General features: G+C 57.5%; 1 protein-coding gene across 14 annotated transcripts in view; it reads right to left on the bottom strand.

Annotated features, from left to right (window-relative positions):
• Positions 1–5,428: 5,428 nt before the first annotated feature.
• The window catches only part of TOM1L2 (target of myb1 like 2 membrane trafficking protein), a 121,770-nt gene continuing 110,717 nt past the window's right edge, over positions 5,429–16,481 (bottom strand). For 6 of the 14 annotated variants that reach the window (XM_036032870.1, XM_036032872.1, XM_036032869.1 and 3 more), the window contains 3 exons: positions 12,263–12,322; positions 10,335–10,371; positions 5,429–9,349 (listed from right to left, as the gene is read on the bottom strand). In XM_036032870.1, coding sequence (XP_035888763.1) covers positions 9,201–9,349; positions 10,335–10,371; positions 12,263–12,322 — 246 coding nt within the window. In that variant the 3' untranslated portion in view covers positions 5,429–9,200. The remainder of the gene's footprint in view (positions 9,350–10,334; positions 10,372–12,262; positions 12,323–16,481) is intronic. The other 8 variants (XM_028534301.2, XM_028534303.2, XM_028534296.2 and 5 more) reach the window with 7 other exon arrangements.

Raw genomic sequence — 16,481 nt, forward strand, 5'->3', positions numbered from 1 at the left:
GCTGGGGGAGTGGAAGCGGCAACCGATTGATGCTTCTCTTGCACATCAATATTTCTCTCTCTCTTTCCCCCTCCCTTCCTCTCTCTAAAATCAATAAATAAAAAAATTTTTAAAAGATAAGTAAGCCAGAAGTAACACTCAGGTATCTGAAAATGGAAAGACTGAGCTTCCCACCCTTGCAGGCATGCAGAGAAAGGCGCCCTTGGAGGACAGCTAAGGACACTGCCAGAGGTCTAGACCCCAGTCCCTCTTTGCCCCTGGCCTTGGTGAGTCATGCCACCCCAAATACTGCCTTGCTCGGATTCCAGATTTAGTCTGTCTGGCCACACCCTCCAACAGAGTAAAATTAGTGGTGTACTTTAGAAGGGGGCAGGTAACCTGGGCCAAGAGAGGCCTTGAAGGCCCAAGCCCCTGAGGCTCAGCCCAGACTTGGAGCTCTCTTTGTTCCCCTCCTGGAAGTGGCTGCTGTGGAAAACTACCCAGAACATGGGTGGCCAGAAGCCACGGGGGATTCCACACCTCCCTACTGAAGTGGCCCTGCTTAGGAATCCCACCCAGGGCCTGGCCCCCCAGGAGACCTTGGCAATATGGTGACTTCCCTGAAGAATTCTAACAGCCCTTCCCAGAGAGGAGTGAGGAGGGGTGTGGGGAGGGAGGGGCTGAGGAGTGAGCCCAAAGAACACCTTCTTCACAGTCAGGAAGCAAGTCTGCTTTTTCACCAATTTACTGTGTAGCCTGGAGCCACACTTCACCTTTTTGAGTCTCCGCTAAAATGGGAATAACTCTCCCTACAATCACTCTGCAGAGGCAGGCAGGGCATGTTGCAGTCACTGTCCTTTTAATGAGTTTACTACGCATGTAGAGCATGGCTCAATATGCATGCCTTACTGCAGGAGTTAGGGGAAAGGGTAAGGTGAGGTTAACAGGAGACCTAAAGCCCAGACTAGAAACATCCATTGAAACTGAGGCCTGGCAGGAGCCTCTTTACACGTGGCATAGGTAGGGGATGGGCAAGGGAGTGTTAAATCTTTACCACCAAGAATACAAAACTTTGTTCCACAGCCTGGGATTCCCAGGGCAGTCCTCAAAGTGATGAGGGGGAACGTCGGGCTGGGAGCTGCTGTTCATCAGGGGAACCTGCTTCTCTTCGAGGGGTGGCTCCTCCCCGTCAAGGATTCTGAGACTCCCACACAAGCTCATCAGGCCTCTCTTGGCTGAGAGAGCTGAACTCACCAAAGTAACAGGTGCCAGGGCACTGTAGTAGTGGACCACTCTGTCCTGGTGTGCCTGGGAGGGGCGGGGCCCAGCCTGGGTGACAGTGATGCTGCTGGCTGTGCCTGCGCTTGGCACAGTCACTGGGTGCTTTCCCACATTAACCCATCCAGTCCTCCCAACAGCCATAGAAGGACTGAGCTGTTGTCATTCCCATCTTACAGATGAGGAAACTGAGGTGGGGGAGGTGAAACGACTTGCCCAGGGAGATGGGCTGGCTTGCCACTCAGCAGTCCGGGGCAGGGCAGCTGCTGGAGACCCAGGGGAAATTGGGGACAGAGCCAGACAAGCCTCGCCCCAAAGGCCCTGGCACAGCCAGTAGTGTCCCTGCCCGGAGTGGGGTGACATGGCGTCATCAAGAAACTCCTGGAAGCCAGGCCCTGGGTCACATGCCTTGTGCCTCTTCGACCTGGGTGGTGGGGAGGGGCCGTGGCACAGGCTGGGCTGGCAGGGTCTGGAGCCAGCTCGGCCTGCTTTCTCAGCAGAGCTTCCAGGCCCAACACCTGGTTGGGATTGCCACCAGGTATGTCCTGGACACCCAGACAGGGCTGACCCAGGCAGCCCCACCCTCTACTCCAAGGCCCTCACCCTTAGGGATGTGGTCAAAAAGCTGGGGCCCTCCCTGCATGACTTTGGTTTTGCTGACTGTGAGATGAAGGGGGTACATCTTCCCCCTTCCTTCCCCAGTTGTTTCTGAGCATCTTAGAGATGAGAAGCATCTTTTGTGAGTTCCAAGCCATTCAGGGCAGGTGTCCAGAGCCAGCAGGGGCTCTCCAAGGCCACTTGTGCTGAGCCCTGCCCACTATCGGTGGAGCTGGGCCTAGCTGCCCTGGGCATAGCCTAGGAGGCCACTGAAACCCCTGGAGGACCCGCCACCTTCCACTTACACTTCTGCAGTAGCTAAGCCAGACCTATCCAGGTTATGGCCAAGGGGGCCAAAGCATGGAGATACCTGGAGCCCTGGCTGGGTTCCCCTTCTCTCCCTTTTCCATCTGGATGTAATGGAACCAGGTGGCCATTGACATGGATGATTCTGTATTTTCATTCTGTATTGGTCTCTGCTGTGCACTGGATGAGTTATTCCTAGCTCCAATCCTTTCCGGGTCATCTCCAGGGTTATCATGAGTCACTCACTAGACCCTCCACAGAGTTGCTCGAAGCCCAAAGCTGCCTCCACAGTGTGGAGTGAGGGTCACCCATGTGACAAGTGAAGGGGACATCTGTCCCCTGGGGAACTAACTGGCTATTTGCGGAGAGGCCAGGTATAGACCTAGGGGGACCCCCAGAATGGGCTGGGTCGAGTTGGTGGCAGGGAGAGTGAATGGGGACCCCAGGTGTCACAGGCTGAACCCAGCTATACATGAGTCCTGATCTGGAGGTAACTGTCCAGCGTAGGCTTCACCAGTGACACTGGGCTCTGTAACTGGGCACCCTTTCAGCCAGCCAGGGCTGTGAGCTCTCCTGCAGTCCTGGGCCTCACACCTAGTCCACTTCCCTTGTTACAAGTTGAGTGTGGGCAGTGGATTTACCACCTGTGGTTCGCTTTGACAGGTCAGGAAAGGAAAGACGGCAGAGGGTTGTGACTTGCTCAGGGACCTGCAGTGGGTGCTCTCAGAGGGAGTGTGTGTGTGTGGGGGGGGGGGGGTGGAGAGGAGATGGCCCCAGATGGAGTTCACTTTGTCCCCAGAAACATGCAATTGACTCCCTAGTGCTGAAAGGGAGACTGTGCTCCCTGGAGCCTGGGGACCCAGGGTTGGGGGCCTGGGCTTGGAGGTCCAGGCTGGGGCTCTTGGGGGGCCACCCAGCAAGAATGGGTAGGGAGTCCTCTGAAATAAGCTGGAATTTCTGGATTACTCATGCCTGTTGACCTCTGGTCCTGCCTGCCCTACCCCCTGGGGACTCAAAAGAGACCCTTTCCTTTACAAAAGATGCAGGTTAGAAAAGGCTCCTCAGTGCTTCCAGGGGGGCAGCAGGCAGGACCCACACTGCCTCTCTGGGGTCAGCTGAGAGCTCCACGAGTGGGGCATAGCAGGTGGCCTGGAGGGAGCATGGGGGTGGGGGCGGAGTGCCCTGGGTGTGCACTGACCACGGATTGTTTGTGCCTCCCCAGAGTTCCTCCTGCCTCTGCAAAATGTCTGGTTTGGGGGTGGGGGTGGCTCTGGGGCTCCTGCTGAAACTCCTGGGAGAGAGACAGGCTGGAGCTGTGGGCAATTCAGGCAGCCACATGGATCAGCAAAGCCAGAGAGGAACCAGTTCCTGACCAGGCCCCTGTGCACCTGCGTCCAGCTGTCCTTGATGCTGAACCACCTGAACTTCTCAGTTCCACGTGCCAGTGAATTCCTCTTGGTGGTGAAATCAAACCTGTTTGTGCCACAGCCAAGAGTTCCAATGTGCCTTACATAAATGAGGAGTCATGGTTACATACTATCATCATCTGGGACAGAGAGGAGCTGACACTGTTCAACTTTACTCTTCCCAAACCTCCTCCACAAACCCCTCCTTTGAAGGGACAGCTGCTACTGTATGGGGAAGATACATCTCCGTGAGTGCTCGCCAGGGCTCTGGAGGCCCTCCCTGGAGACTGGCTGGTTGGGTAGGGTCAGTTGCATGGTCACCCTCCCTCGCCTGTGGTCTGCAACCTCCTGCTTCCCCAGCCTCCCTTCTGCTGCCCCAGAAAGGGCACCAGTGCTTCTGGCTGCAGGGTGCCCTTGATTCTGGGAACTGAGCCAGGCCCGAGCCCCCTGTTCTCCTAGCTCAAGAGTGGGCTCTCAGGGACTCGGGCTGAAAGCACCAGTGTGTGGTGGGTCTCAGGTCCAGCTCCCTCTCCATGGAACAGGGCACAGCCCAGGCCCCTCTGGGCACCCCCAGTACTTCAGCAGGGCTGAGGGCACGGCAAGGGCTCAGGATGCACACCTTCCATTCTATTCACAGGGCCTGGGGCTGGCCAGTCTCCATGCTTCAGAGGGGGTCCGAGTCTCCCACTGACTGGTTGGAAATGGGTGGGGACTCTGCAGCTCCCTGGAACCCAGACAGGCGTCTGGCTGAAGCAAGCTCAGTGCTGCCACTTCTGGCCTGGGCTGTCCCAGTGTGACATTCTAACTCTGCCCCCTCTGCCTCCTACCATCAGGCAGGACAGCTCCCCCTCAGCTACCCACCCCTGGGGAGCAGGGGTTCAGAGTAGGTGGTTGGCCACACCACTGGTCACAGAGACGGTGCCCTTCATGCCCATTCCTCCATGTGACCCTAGGCAAGTGTACGGCTCTTTTCAGACCTCACTTCTTTACCTGTGCATGAGAGGCTGAGCAGATGCCTCTGCATCGATCCCAGGTTCACCTGTGTACTTAATGAATCTACCCCACTTGAGGTCCATCCTCCAACCCAGGGAGGTAAAGAGATTAAAAGGGATAGGCACCTCATGGCTTCCATAGCCCCTGCCCCCGCAGGGCGTGCGGAGCTGGCTTCCGAAGGACACCGCCTGGCAGCTGTGCCCAGGGTGCCGTTCCAGGCACAGGAGGGGCCTTCTTGAAAGGGAGAGGGGATGGGGTGGGTGGGGGCAGTGGGAGTGACTGTTCCAGAGTAGAGCCTTCTTTGGGGATGATGAAAATGCTCTAAAGTCACTGCACAATTCTGCAGGCACTGGAAAGTACTTTAGACTAGTGAACTATATGCCATGTGAATTACATCTCAGTGAAGCTGTTACTGACGGGGTGGGGGGCGGGCACTTGGAGTGGCAGCTGTCAAAGCGAGCACCCAACACAATTTCTGTGGAAGATTCAAAGGCCCAGCCAAGTTCAGGAAGCCCAGCTGTGGTGGCATCTCAGGCCTGCTTGCTCAAAGTGTCAGATCCCCCCGGGTGGGGAGGAGTGCCCAGCACACACTGGGACCAGGACTAGACACAGGGCGAGGGCCTCCGTCTGGAGGTCCCAGGCAGCTGTGCTGGCTTTAACGCCTGCTGCGACCAGCGCTCCCAAACTGGGCTGTCCCAAGCGTGGGGACTTTCCTCCAGCCCGATGCCCCTTGCAGCTGGGCCTTGCGGGGAGGCCTGCAGTGGGCTTCCCAGACTGCCCCACCATCGGGGACCAGTGGCGGCTCCCACTGAAAGAAGACGGGTGGTCGGTCCGGTCAGTCCCTGGATGATCACAGCCCACTCCAGAGATCACAGAGGAACCAGCTGTTTGTTTGTTTATTGTGGAACACTTTACATGCAAGAACCCAAACTCAAGAGACACTATCTGGAAGGAGAGCCAGAGGGTGGGCGGGTGCTCTGGTGTTGTGCTGAGCCTCAGGTGCACTGACCTGCCCTCCAGAGCTGGCTCTGCCTGCAGAAACACACGACAGTGATGAAACACCAGACCTCGGGGATGAGTGAACAACAGATTCAACGCATTCCTTTCCTCAACAGTCCCCAACAATCCTGAGAACCCTCACAAATGAATTGCAAACTTTAGGAAATAAACATCTATCCTCCTTTTCCCAGGAGAGCCTGGAGGTTTTCCAGGAAAGACGCAGTGTGACCCCGGGGCTGACAGTTGTCGGGGTGGGTGGGCGGTGCTACAGGGGAAGACTGGCTTGGGCCCCACAGGCAGGCAAGGCACTGGGAGAGTAGGGTACCACGGGGGCATCTTCCGGGTACACATACCCTTAGCCATGGATGATGAAGCTGGCTGTTCCCTCTGTGGGTGAACAGGGAAGAGGAGCCCTGGTCCTCACAGGGGACAGACAGTAGGCTGCATGAGGTCAGGCTGCCAGCCCAGTGCTCTTTGGGGCACCTTTCTCTGGCTGGCCCTCAGCTCCCTGGAACCTCCCCCCTTCACGCTGGGCTGGACTGAGTTAGCACTGTCTGGAGAGGTGAACTAGGGAAGTGGAGGCAGGAAGAGGAGGAGCAAGAATGGGGGCAGCAGGCGGCATCTGCCCCAGTGACCCCAGAGAAGTCAGTGTCTGCAGCTCTCCAGTGGCCACAAGAGACCTCGCTGCCACTCTTCCAGTTGAGGGGCTGAGTGACAGTACAGGTCCCACACCTCCTAGGACCTCTTGCTATGGACCCCAGTAAGCAAGGGAAGGGTTATAAGCCAGAGCAGGCAGCACGGCCACTCATACTGCGGGCTCATAACTGTGAGGCTGATGACAGGAGGGCAGGCAAGACGACCACTCCCCTCCCTCTCCCCAGCCCAGTCCAGCAACAAGCCCTCTTAGCTCCAAACCCCCTCACCCTATGCATGCCGATGACAGCTGATGTCCCTGCTGGGTGCCTGGGATCCTGGGCAGGGACACTCTGGCCAAAGGCCCACCAGGGCCCTGGGTCAGGCTGCACCTCACGCCGTCCCTTCAGCCCACCTCCAGAAAGGCCGGCGGGGGAAATGGTTAGGTTCCACATCTCAGCACACAATGAACACACAAAAGGTTAAACATGTCCCCAACAAAATATTTTGACAAAATAAATACTTTAACCTATAATCAGGTATAATTAGTGCTTATAAGGAATTGCAGAAATAACTTAGTGTCATTAAGTACACACTTTATCTGTGATTTCTAACACTTGTGGAGAGGCTGGTAGCTTGGGAGGGCCCCACTCTCCTAGGGGGCTCTGCTCCCAGATGGAATATGGAGGGGACTTAGTCCAGGGAGCCTATGGCCTCAGGACAGGAAGGGCTGAGTGGCACCCTCTCCCTCGCTGGCACCTGGGCCTATCCGTGCTTCCTGTGCAGGCCTCAAGCATGCATCACCTGCTTCAGTGTAGGGGCAGACTGCCTCTGGAGGTGACATGTAAGCAGGAGGGGTGGCTCCAGGCTGGGAAGGCAGGTGACACTACTGTGTATGGAGCAATGCCTTCTTGCCAGCCCGCAGGAGTCCACCAAGCCCTGCTACCCAGCGGAGCTGGGGGCAGCTCTGGATAGCGGGTATGCATTAGAAGCAGCTGTGCTGGGGTCTCCCAAGGCAGAAGCAGGCTTCGGCTGCAATTGGTGCCAGGAGCCTGCTCTCCCCTCAGACTCTGGTCTGTGAAGACTTCCTCTCCCACAAGAGGTGGAGGCTGGCTCTTCTGTTGCAGCACACTGGATGGCTGCCGTGGGGCTGCGGCTCCTGCAGGACTGCCCACCTGATGCCCGGCTGCCCACAGCAACGGGCTGGCACACTGGAAAAGGTGAGCCCTGACCATCAGCAAGAAAAGGCTGGGGATGCTCCCTGGGGTTGCTGGGTATGACTGCCACCCCAGCCACCTTCTCTGAAGCTCAGGTCAAGCCTTCGGACTTCAGACATGTTAATGCCCAGACTGGCCTCAGGGCCTCTGTCCTCAGGGAACGTGAGGAGAGGTGTGGGCTGGCCAGGGCCAGGGCGAGGGAGAGTGGATGGCTGGCAGAGCTCCCGGCTGCTCCCTGGGTATCCTCTGAGGACCTGCAGCGTGACGTCTCTAGCTGGTCCTGCCAGATGGACCCCCAGCCGGATCCCAAAGCCTCCTTTCAGGAGGAAGCTGCCATGGTGCTAGGCTGGGCCTGGGGCTCTGGGGCGCGCAGCACCTTGCTGCCACCAGAACTGCTCCCACGGGGGTTCAGCATGGTGGTCTCGGCCCTTGGCTGGCTGACCTCCTCTCCAGAGCCCGCAGCACTCACCTGCATTAGCCTAGCTCCTCCTCCCGCATGGCCACTAGGCGGGAAAGGCTGACCTTGTGGTGGAGCGGGAGCACGTGCAGCCTGGCCCGGCCTGCCCCTGACACCTGGGCAGTGCAGGCCGGAGCACCAGCCTGGGTCCCAGAGACCACGGGATGGTGCAGAGCTGCTGCACAGCCTGTTTGTTTTGGGGCGGCGGCGGCAGCAGCAGCAGCAGCAGCAGCAGCAGCACAGGGAGGAGTCAGGCGGAAGCTGGCTTGGGCTGAGCCCAGAGCACCTCGCCTACAGCCAGAGACATGGCAGCCAGGGCTCAGGATGGGAGCAGGTGTCACGGGCCCTGGCGAACCCAGGCTGTCAGCCGTCTCGGTTGGCTTGGAGAGAGAATATAAATCTGCGGCCTTGGGGTACCTGGGGTGGGAGGAGGTCAGGATGCCAGAACAGCCTGTGGAGAAGTCCCAGGCCCATGCCAAGGAGAACAGGGACCTTAGTTTTGCTTTGGATCCAAGCATGGCACAAAGTTGTCTGCGGTTGGGCCCCACAGGCAGTGGCTCGGAGGCTGCCACGGACCAGGCTGAAGCCCCCTGCACAGCATGCTCACAAACTCACAGAGCAAGGCCTCCTGGGCAGCCCTCCACAGATGGCAGTGGAGGGCGGGAGCATGTAGTGTGGGCAGTTTGGTTTTCGGTAGTGTTCGCTAATCGGCAGGCCTGCCCTCCCCCGACGCCAGCAATGTGCGGGGCCACAGGGGCCACTGGTCCCAGGCTCAGCTACTGAGTCCCAAAGAGAGGTTCAAGAGGAGAGCCGTCATGCAGAGGCACCCCACAGAGCCTTCTAAAGTGCAAAGCATACCACGTGTCACCTGGTGACACATGCCCAGAAGGGAGATGGAGCCTGCAGGTGCAGACAAGCCCTTTCTGAAACAGAGGGGCAGGGAGAGCAGGCCAGCCTGAGACCTTGAGCCAGGGAAGGGGCAGGGGCATATGGAGGAAGAGGCCAGGGTCTGACCCCCTTCTCTGTGGGCAGGTGACCTTGCCTGAGGCTGGGCCCTACTGCCTGATTCTCCTGGAAGGGACCATGAGCAGAGGGGGCCTGTGGGTGGGAGGGGCCCCCCCAGCCACAGCGATACTGTCCCACCACCTACCACCTAGAGAAAAGGTGGCTAAAGCTGTCCTGACCAGTGGGAGGCCTGGAAGCAAATACAGCGGCATTTCCATGGAGACAGCAGTGCAGGGCCATAGGGCCTTGTGGGGGCTGGGGACAGGAGGAGGTGCCAGTGGCTAGAGACAAGAGGGACCTGCCATCTGCCGAGCCAAACCGCAGACCAGCTCACAGGGCGAAGAGGGCGTCCTCTGATCGCTCAGACTTCTTTCGGCCGGGGGCGTTGGAGGCCGGGGCTGGGGCCTCCACAGGGGGTGAGGGGAGGTTGGGAACCATTTCAGCAGCTTTGGCTCTCTCTTCAAGGAATTTATCAAACTCTGCAATACAAAACCAAGGCAGGAGCCATGATTGGTGGAGGGCCAGGCCCATATTGAGGCTCAAACAGCCTCGTCCTACCTGCTCTCCACAGAGTGCCACTCACTTGTGCCCACAGGGTCACCCCAGCATGAGTGCCTGCCCTGGCTCACTGGTCTGGGCCACCTGCCAGGGAGTGACAGGGAACCAAGCAGCCAGAGCCGGAGTGCCTCTGGGCATGCTGCTGCCTGGGGCCTGGCCTGGATCTCGGACTCTGCCTCCAGATGAGCAGGGAACTAACTCCCAGCTGTGAGTGGGTGTGGGGGACAAGGACACTTACATTCCTGTCCCCTGCAACTGGGGAGCTTTTCCACTCTGCTAGTCAGCACTGGAAGCAGGGCAGGGAGAGCTGGAGGGGTGGCCCTACTTAACCTTGGCAGGGAACCCCCCTCCCCCCACAGCTGGAAAGCAGGGTCCTGTGCCTGCAGGGGGCCTGACCAGGTGTTCAGGCTGAGTGAGGAGCCCATGCAGAGTGAAGGCTGGTGGGCCAAGGGGAGGCACAGGGCACAATGGAAGGGGAACGAGGCGAGAGAGGGAGGGGGGTGCAGGGACTATGATGGGGACCTCCCCACACAGCCCATACAGCTGGTCCCCTGGAGGGAGGCCACAGGACGCCAGGCCAGGGGAGGTCCCCATGTGCCCTGTGGACTGCACAGCACAGGTCTGGCCTCGGCCGGATTGAGCATTTGGGGGTGGGGCAAACTGGTTAGGAGCACAGGTTTTGGGGTCATGCAGACACAGGATGGCAGTATGCACCTGCTCTGTGACACTTCCCTCACCCGCATGAGGCTAGGAGGGGACAGTCAAAAAGCACCTGCCCAGAGGCCCAGCTTAGGCCAGGTACCAGACAGCACCCAGCTGTGGGAGTGCCAGCCCCTGTGCACCCCAGAGCCTGGGAGAGAGCAGCCAGCAGGTGGGGTGCTGGGAAGCCATGGCCAGCTGCCGTACCTTCACTGGTGACGCCCTCTTCCAGGTCATCGCCTTTCTGTGGGAGGAGCAGAGAGAGCCCATCAGGACCCCACCAGCCCGCCCCTACCCCCGCAGCCTGGCTCCCCATCCCGAGTTCCGTAATAGTCAGGAACTGCTTATCTTATTTGAGAAACACAAGCTGTTTTTTAGAAAGCAAAAGCAAAAACCACTTAAGAAGGTTCTAGGTTTTGATCCTCCAGAAGGGCCCAAAAGAAAAATCCAGAAAAAGGTGCAAGTTGGCTGTTTGGGCTGAGCTGGGAGGCAGGACCATGGGAGGCCTGTGCCTACCCATCTCTCCCAGAGGGGCCACGAGACACACTCACAGCCCCCCAGGAGCTCCGCCACTCAGCACTGCTTCACAGCCAGCCGCAGGCTTCCGGAAGTCACTGTCCATGCCAATAGCTGGGGAACACAGAAAGCCTGGAAGGGCCAGAGCCATGAAGCCACAGCACAGGGCCTGACACCAGGCAGCGCCTGGCCGAGGAGCAGTCTGGCTGGGAGCCATGTCCTGTGGCCGTGTAGGAGTTGCGCCAGCTTTGTCCTGTGGCCCAGATTCTATCATCTGCTACCATTCCTGAGGAGCCCTGGAGGCTTTGTCTCCTCTTAATAACAAGAGGGGGTCAGACTTGGTTTTGGTGGGAGAACACGGTGGCCACTGAGAACCCACTCCACTGCCAGCGACGAGAAGAGAGCCAGAGGGGATGCGGACGGGGCCCTGGGTTGAGCAGGAGACCAGGCTTCCTTCCTTGTTCTGCAGCTGGCCTGCTCCGCAGCCCTCCCAGACAGGTCTCTCCAGCTTTCTGGACCTTGGGGCACCTACCCCTTGGGGAATGAGGGCCTTGGCCCCTCCTGCTTTGCTGCTGTGAGAGGAGCTCTCTCTTTTCCTGGCACTCCCTTGGTAAAGGCATAATGGGGCACTTTCTTCCTCCCATGACATGGCACCTGGGTGGCCAACAATGTTGCTGGGAAACCTGGCCCTCCAGGGAGGTGGCCCCAAGCAGTGGGAAGCCCTATCTCAGGTCTGCCCTCTTTGTGTGTGGGGGCCACAGGCAGCTCACAGCCAGCTAGGCCAGCTTGGCCCTGTGATTCAAGGACTTCCAGACTCTGAGGAGGCAGCTAGGAACAAGAGACGAGGTATCTGCAGGTCTGGGGAAGAATCCAGCCAGTCCCAGCCCATGACCTTCGGCAAGCCCCTTTCCCTTCCAGAGAGCATTTCTTCACCAGTCGTCAGCCCACAGTGCCCACTCACCCGCAGCGCAGGTGGCTGAGAGTAAAAGTGCTCTCTGTAAGGAGGGGAGGACCGGCCAGCCCTGACACCGGCCTTCCTCAGGGCCGGCCGCACGGGCAGACGCACACGCCCTCAACCCCTGCCCCATCTCTGGGCACAAAGACAATGGTCTCCGGGGCAGGGGTTCTCTTAAATTCAAGACAGAAGATACCAGGGGAGGGAGACAACAGTGGATTTAACACCCCATTCTTCCTGTGTGTATGTCACAGTTGAAAGAAATGAAAAGCAAAAAACAAACTCCCCCGCAAAAACAGACCCTCTAACAAAAAACAAAACAGAAAGAAAACAAAAACCAAAAGAACCCAAGCACACACACACAACTGAAATTGAAAAGTGACTGGGGAAACGTAAGCATGTGTTGTGGAGCTAGCTGGAACTAGCTGCACCCCAGCTCCGCCTCGCCATCAGCGGGCTAAGGGGCTGGGCTCACGGGGCTTCCGCTGGCCACAGGGGTGGGGGGAAGGCCAGCTGTGACGCTCCAGGGCTCCGGGGACTGCAGGAGCCACACCTGCCCTTGCCTCCCTCCTCCACCAACCCCTGGGGAAGCAGCCCCCTCAGGTCGTCCCCAGGCCTGTCCTTGCCACACCCCACCACTTGAAAGAGAAAAGTCGAGTCTCACCAGGTCCGTCCTGAGCCACACCTCAATGTCGTCCATGACAGAGGGCTGCGCAACGGGGATCTATGGAGGCGGCAAGCAGTGGGCCAGGCAGCCGCACAGCCAGGCGAGGGAAGACAGAACACCAAACAAAGTAAATCATCAAAAGCAACCCCCAAATGAAACCAAAACATACACAGAGCAAAAACAAAAATAAGAACAAAAACTATATTGGCACAGCAGGCGCGGGCAACACGAGGCAGCCACATGAAATGACAGGGGAGGAAGCGGTGAGGAGGCTGGTTCGGGGAAGCAGGACTAGCCAGTGGCAGGGAGGGAGGGGCAGCACACGTTCTTGAAATGGAGAACTTTTTGACTGTGGCGTCAGTCTGCACACCAGGCTGCAAAGCGCCGTTTAATCTCGGCAGTGTGCCACTCCTGCAGGCTGATTTCGAACTCACTGGCGATGGCAGTTGCAGGAGTGCTATCTGGTTGCTGTTGACCAAGTCCCTGGAGTCGGGGTGACTCAGGAGCCACCAGTGGCCACCCGAGGCTCCTGGGGAGGGGCCGAGGGGCAGTCTGCCCAGAGCCAGGGTTCGGGTGGTCAGGTGGCTTCGCAGCCAGCCCTGGGAGCCCACTCAGGCTCTGTGTGCTCACGCAGAGTATTTCAGAATGTGTCCTGGTGCCCTCTGAGTAGGAGAGAGGCACCGGGGTCTGGGTGTGGCCCACACAAGGCAGCACATTTCACCATCAACAGAAACAAGAACAGAGGCTTCAAGGACAAAGGGAGGAACCTCGGGACTTTGGCCATCTTTGTGCCTCTTCAGGAGACTAAGGAAGTCTGAGTGCAATGGCTTCCTTAGCCTTGCCCCTCCTCCAGGGCTTTTGGCAGTCAAAACTAAGTTCAACCTCGGCCTGGGGAGCGGTGGTCAGGGCAGACCCCAGCAAACAGAGATGTACCTCATTGGTGCCTGAGCACAGTCCACTCAGGGACACCAGCCCAGGGCCTTGGGGGCTGTATTCTAAAAATACATTTGGCTAGAATATTTCAGTTGTTGCAAGATATAATGTGATGAGAAGTAAGGGTAACCTTTAACCCTCTGGAAGTCACACGTTAATGAAATGGTGGTCCCTAGCCTAGACAAATGAGCTGACTGACCTTACTTGAAGTGATCTGCCTTCCCAACTAGCCTGGGTTCAAGAAGTATCTCCAAGTGGCTCACTTACAAGCTCACAATTTCTAGAAAAATTGCCAGCACCGAGTTTAGAGCTGACTTTGCCCTGATGTCACAATCTGGGCTAAGAATGAAATAAGCAGTAAGAGGACTATCTCCGAGTTTGCCGGATCTAAAAAGTAACATGACCTCAACGAAGGAGAACAAAGACTTCCTACCACCAGCCCTGCCCTGCTGTGACAGGCTACTCCTCGAGATAGACGCCTGCCACTGATGGGTCTGGGCGGGCAGGGGACGAGGGCAATCTCCCCACGCACACTGAACAGGTGCCTGAGATGTGGCCGGTGCCTCACACACTCACTCGTTGAAGCTGAAGACCCGTCCCCCTGGAGAACGGCAGCAGCCTTCTGTGCTCGGGCCCAGCCAAGGCCGGCACGGGCAGTCCACACACACCTTCCTAGCCGCTCAAGGCTCCCTGCTTTCCTTTCATGTCTTTGACCTACTAAGGACTTAAGAATGTTGGAATGAAAAAACATCAAGGAGTTCCAACAGCCCTGAAATGACTCCTAGGGACAAAGACCACGTGACTCTCACCGGAGAGCACCTGTGCCCAGTGCAGCGACCGAGAGTGCTGACCACAGCCCCGCCTTCCCCACTGAAAGGAAGTAGCAGGGCCTGCGGGGAGCAGCTGACTGGCACGCTTCACGCTTGGGGCCAGACTCTGCCTTCACATGTCCCAGATAGGACATGCCAGTTCTTACACTGGATGCTTCTAGGTCAAAACATCAGGCCTCTGAAGGGACGCGTGCCATGCCAGGCTCCCAGAGCTGACACTCAGAAAGTCTGCCGCGTCTCCAAAGAGAAAATAGCCAACAGCAGCTGCTGGGGGCCCGGCAGGGCTTTTTATCTCCTAGCTGTGGTCCGCCTGGGAGAATGAAGGGGCCACGGACAGGGCTGCCCAGGGTGCTGCGGAAGCTTGAAAAGAGACATTAAGGGGTCATGGGCCTTAAACCTTCAGATTTTGCTTGTGATTTCTTTTTTGTTGTTGTTACTGTTCAAAAATAAGTCCCTTGTGCCCAGGGATCATGCTCCAGATTTTCTCCTTTGAGGATTAATCTTGAGAAGCCACATGCTCAGAAAATAAGACCTCCCCACACTCCGCTGTGTGCTTATGGAAAGGCATTCTGCAGGTAGGGCCCAGAGCGGGCTGGGCCTGCTGGGTCCTGAGCTCACTGGGATGGGGCCTGCCAAGTCCCTTTCCTCTGGAATTGTTTTCCACCCAGGAGCTCCAGAGGCTTGGCTTTCCCAAGAAGGCTCCAAGGCTTGAGCCTTGTGTGGAGAGGCAGAAAAGGGGTAGGGGCTCGGGCAATTCTTGGCCTCAGTTTCCTCATCTGTGAAACAGGACGATAGCTAGGTGGTATGCAGCATTAGCCATTCATGGTTCCAAGTCCCTTCATTTTCAGGCAGGCGTGTCTGTTTTTAAATTCAGAAACCCAGGGGCGGAGCTCTGTCCTGCCCACTCCTGCTCTAGACTTACAGCTGTTGGCTCTCGTGGAGGAACGTGTGGTCAGGAAGCAGTGCCCCAGCCATGGCTTTTAAAGACTGGAAAGACCCCCGTGGGACCAGAGGTGGCAATTCACGGAGTCAGAATTGCTCTACCCGGCCGCAGTGCCAGGTCTCTGGAGAAGGTGGGTGCTGACTCGATCAGAGGCTCGAAGAAAAAGGATCTCAAAGTGGGAGAACCAGTCTGATGCCTACCAGGATGGTGAGAATTGCTGCAGACAAAACTCCCTGTGGGGAGCATTCTGAGATGGAATGGGTTTCGGATGAGGGTCCACAAGTGAGTCGCTGACTTGCATGGCCCTTCTAGTCTGTTAAGTGGACTCCTTCCATCCACAGTGAGCCAGGAGTCGAGGCTGAAGTACAATTACGGATGCTTAAATCAACCTTTTTAATAGACTATCAGTTGTAGAAAAAAACTTAAGAAAAAAAAAAAAAAAAGAAAGAAAGAAACCCAGGGATCCGAGGATGTCAGAAATCACTGGAATTAACTCTTTCCAGTTTTAAAGGTGCTTGGCCTCAGGGCACAAACCCTGCACCCAGGGGTGGGGTAACAGCGAAGTGCGCAGAAAAGAAGGCAGGGGCTGGCCGTGCTGGCTGGACACAACGCCTCAGCTATGGGACCCTCCTGCCCCTCGCCCCTCTACGCCAAGACCATAAGGACTGCACCAGGGTGCAGTCCCTCCTCACAGTGCTGGAGCTCTCAGACAGGCTGAACAGGAGGGGTACACTGCTCCACCCACAGGACCTAGAGGAACTGTGAGGGAGGGAGAGGATGCTCCAGGGCCCCGCAGATGGAAGGGGACGCCTTCACTAGAGGAGAGGGCACTAACCTTGGCCACTGCCCCATGGCATCGGGTGTGTCACTGGGCCTGAGGCCTCCATGTTCTCAGCCATCAAACGAGGACCAGCCCAGCTTATCCCTAAGAGACTATGGACTCTGTCCTGCTGTGGTTTTAGCATCTTCTTGGGTCAATATCTGAGCTGAAGGCTGGTCCATGGGGTTTGAAGAAGAGTTTATTGGAGGAGGGAGACAGAAAGGGGAAAAGAGATATGAAGAAAGAAAAATAAAAGAAGCCACCCTCCACAAAGGCCAGGGACTCAAGCTAACTCCCTTTGAAGACAGGCGGGCAGGGCTAGCTCCATGGAGGCACCAGTGAGGGGTGCCAGGCCCATCAGCCGAGACCAAAGAGAGACTGGCATGTAGGTGCCAGCGGCAGACAGGGACCATAGCTGTGGGCGAGCTCTCTGCTGTTGGCTGGTCCTCACTTGCCTGCAGGCAGAGCAGCTCTGCTTAGGGAGCAGGAGGGCCACCCACCCAAAGGGAAGCAGTGCTACCACTGGCTTGGTTGCAGCCAGTGCTCCTTTTGATTTCACGCTGGTGGTGTCTGGGGTCCTCCAGGTCTGAGTAGGGAGCCCCCACACCTACCCTAAACCTAGGCTTTGGCAGCAGCATCTTTTTACTAACCTACTTCTGTTCTTACTGCAACTTACAGGCATTCCCTTCC

This window comes from Phyllostomus discolor, chromosome 8, assembly GCF_004126475.2.
Source record: "Phyllostomus discolor isolate MPI-MPIP mPhyDis1 chromosome 8, mPhyDis1.pri.v3, whole genome shotgun sequence".
Taxonomy (NCBI): Eukaryota; Metazoa; Chordata; class Mammalia; order Chiroptera; family Phyllostomidae; genus Phyllostomus; species Phyllostomus discolor.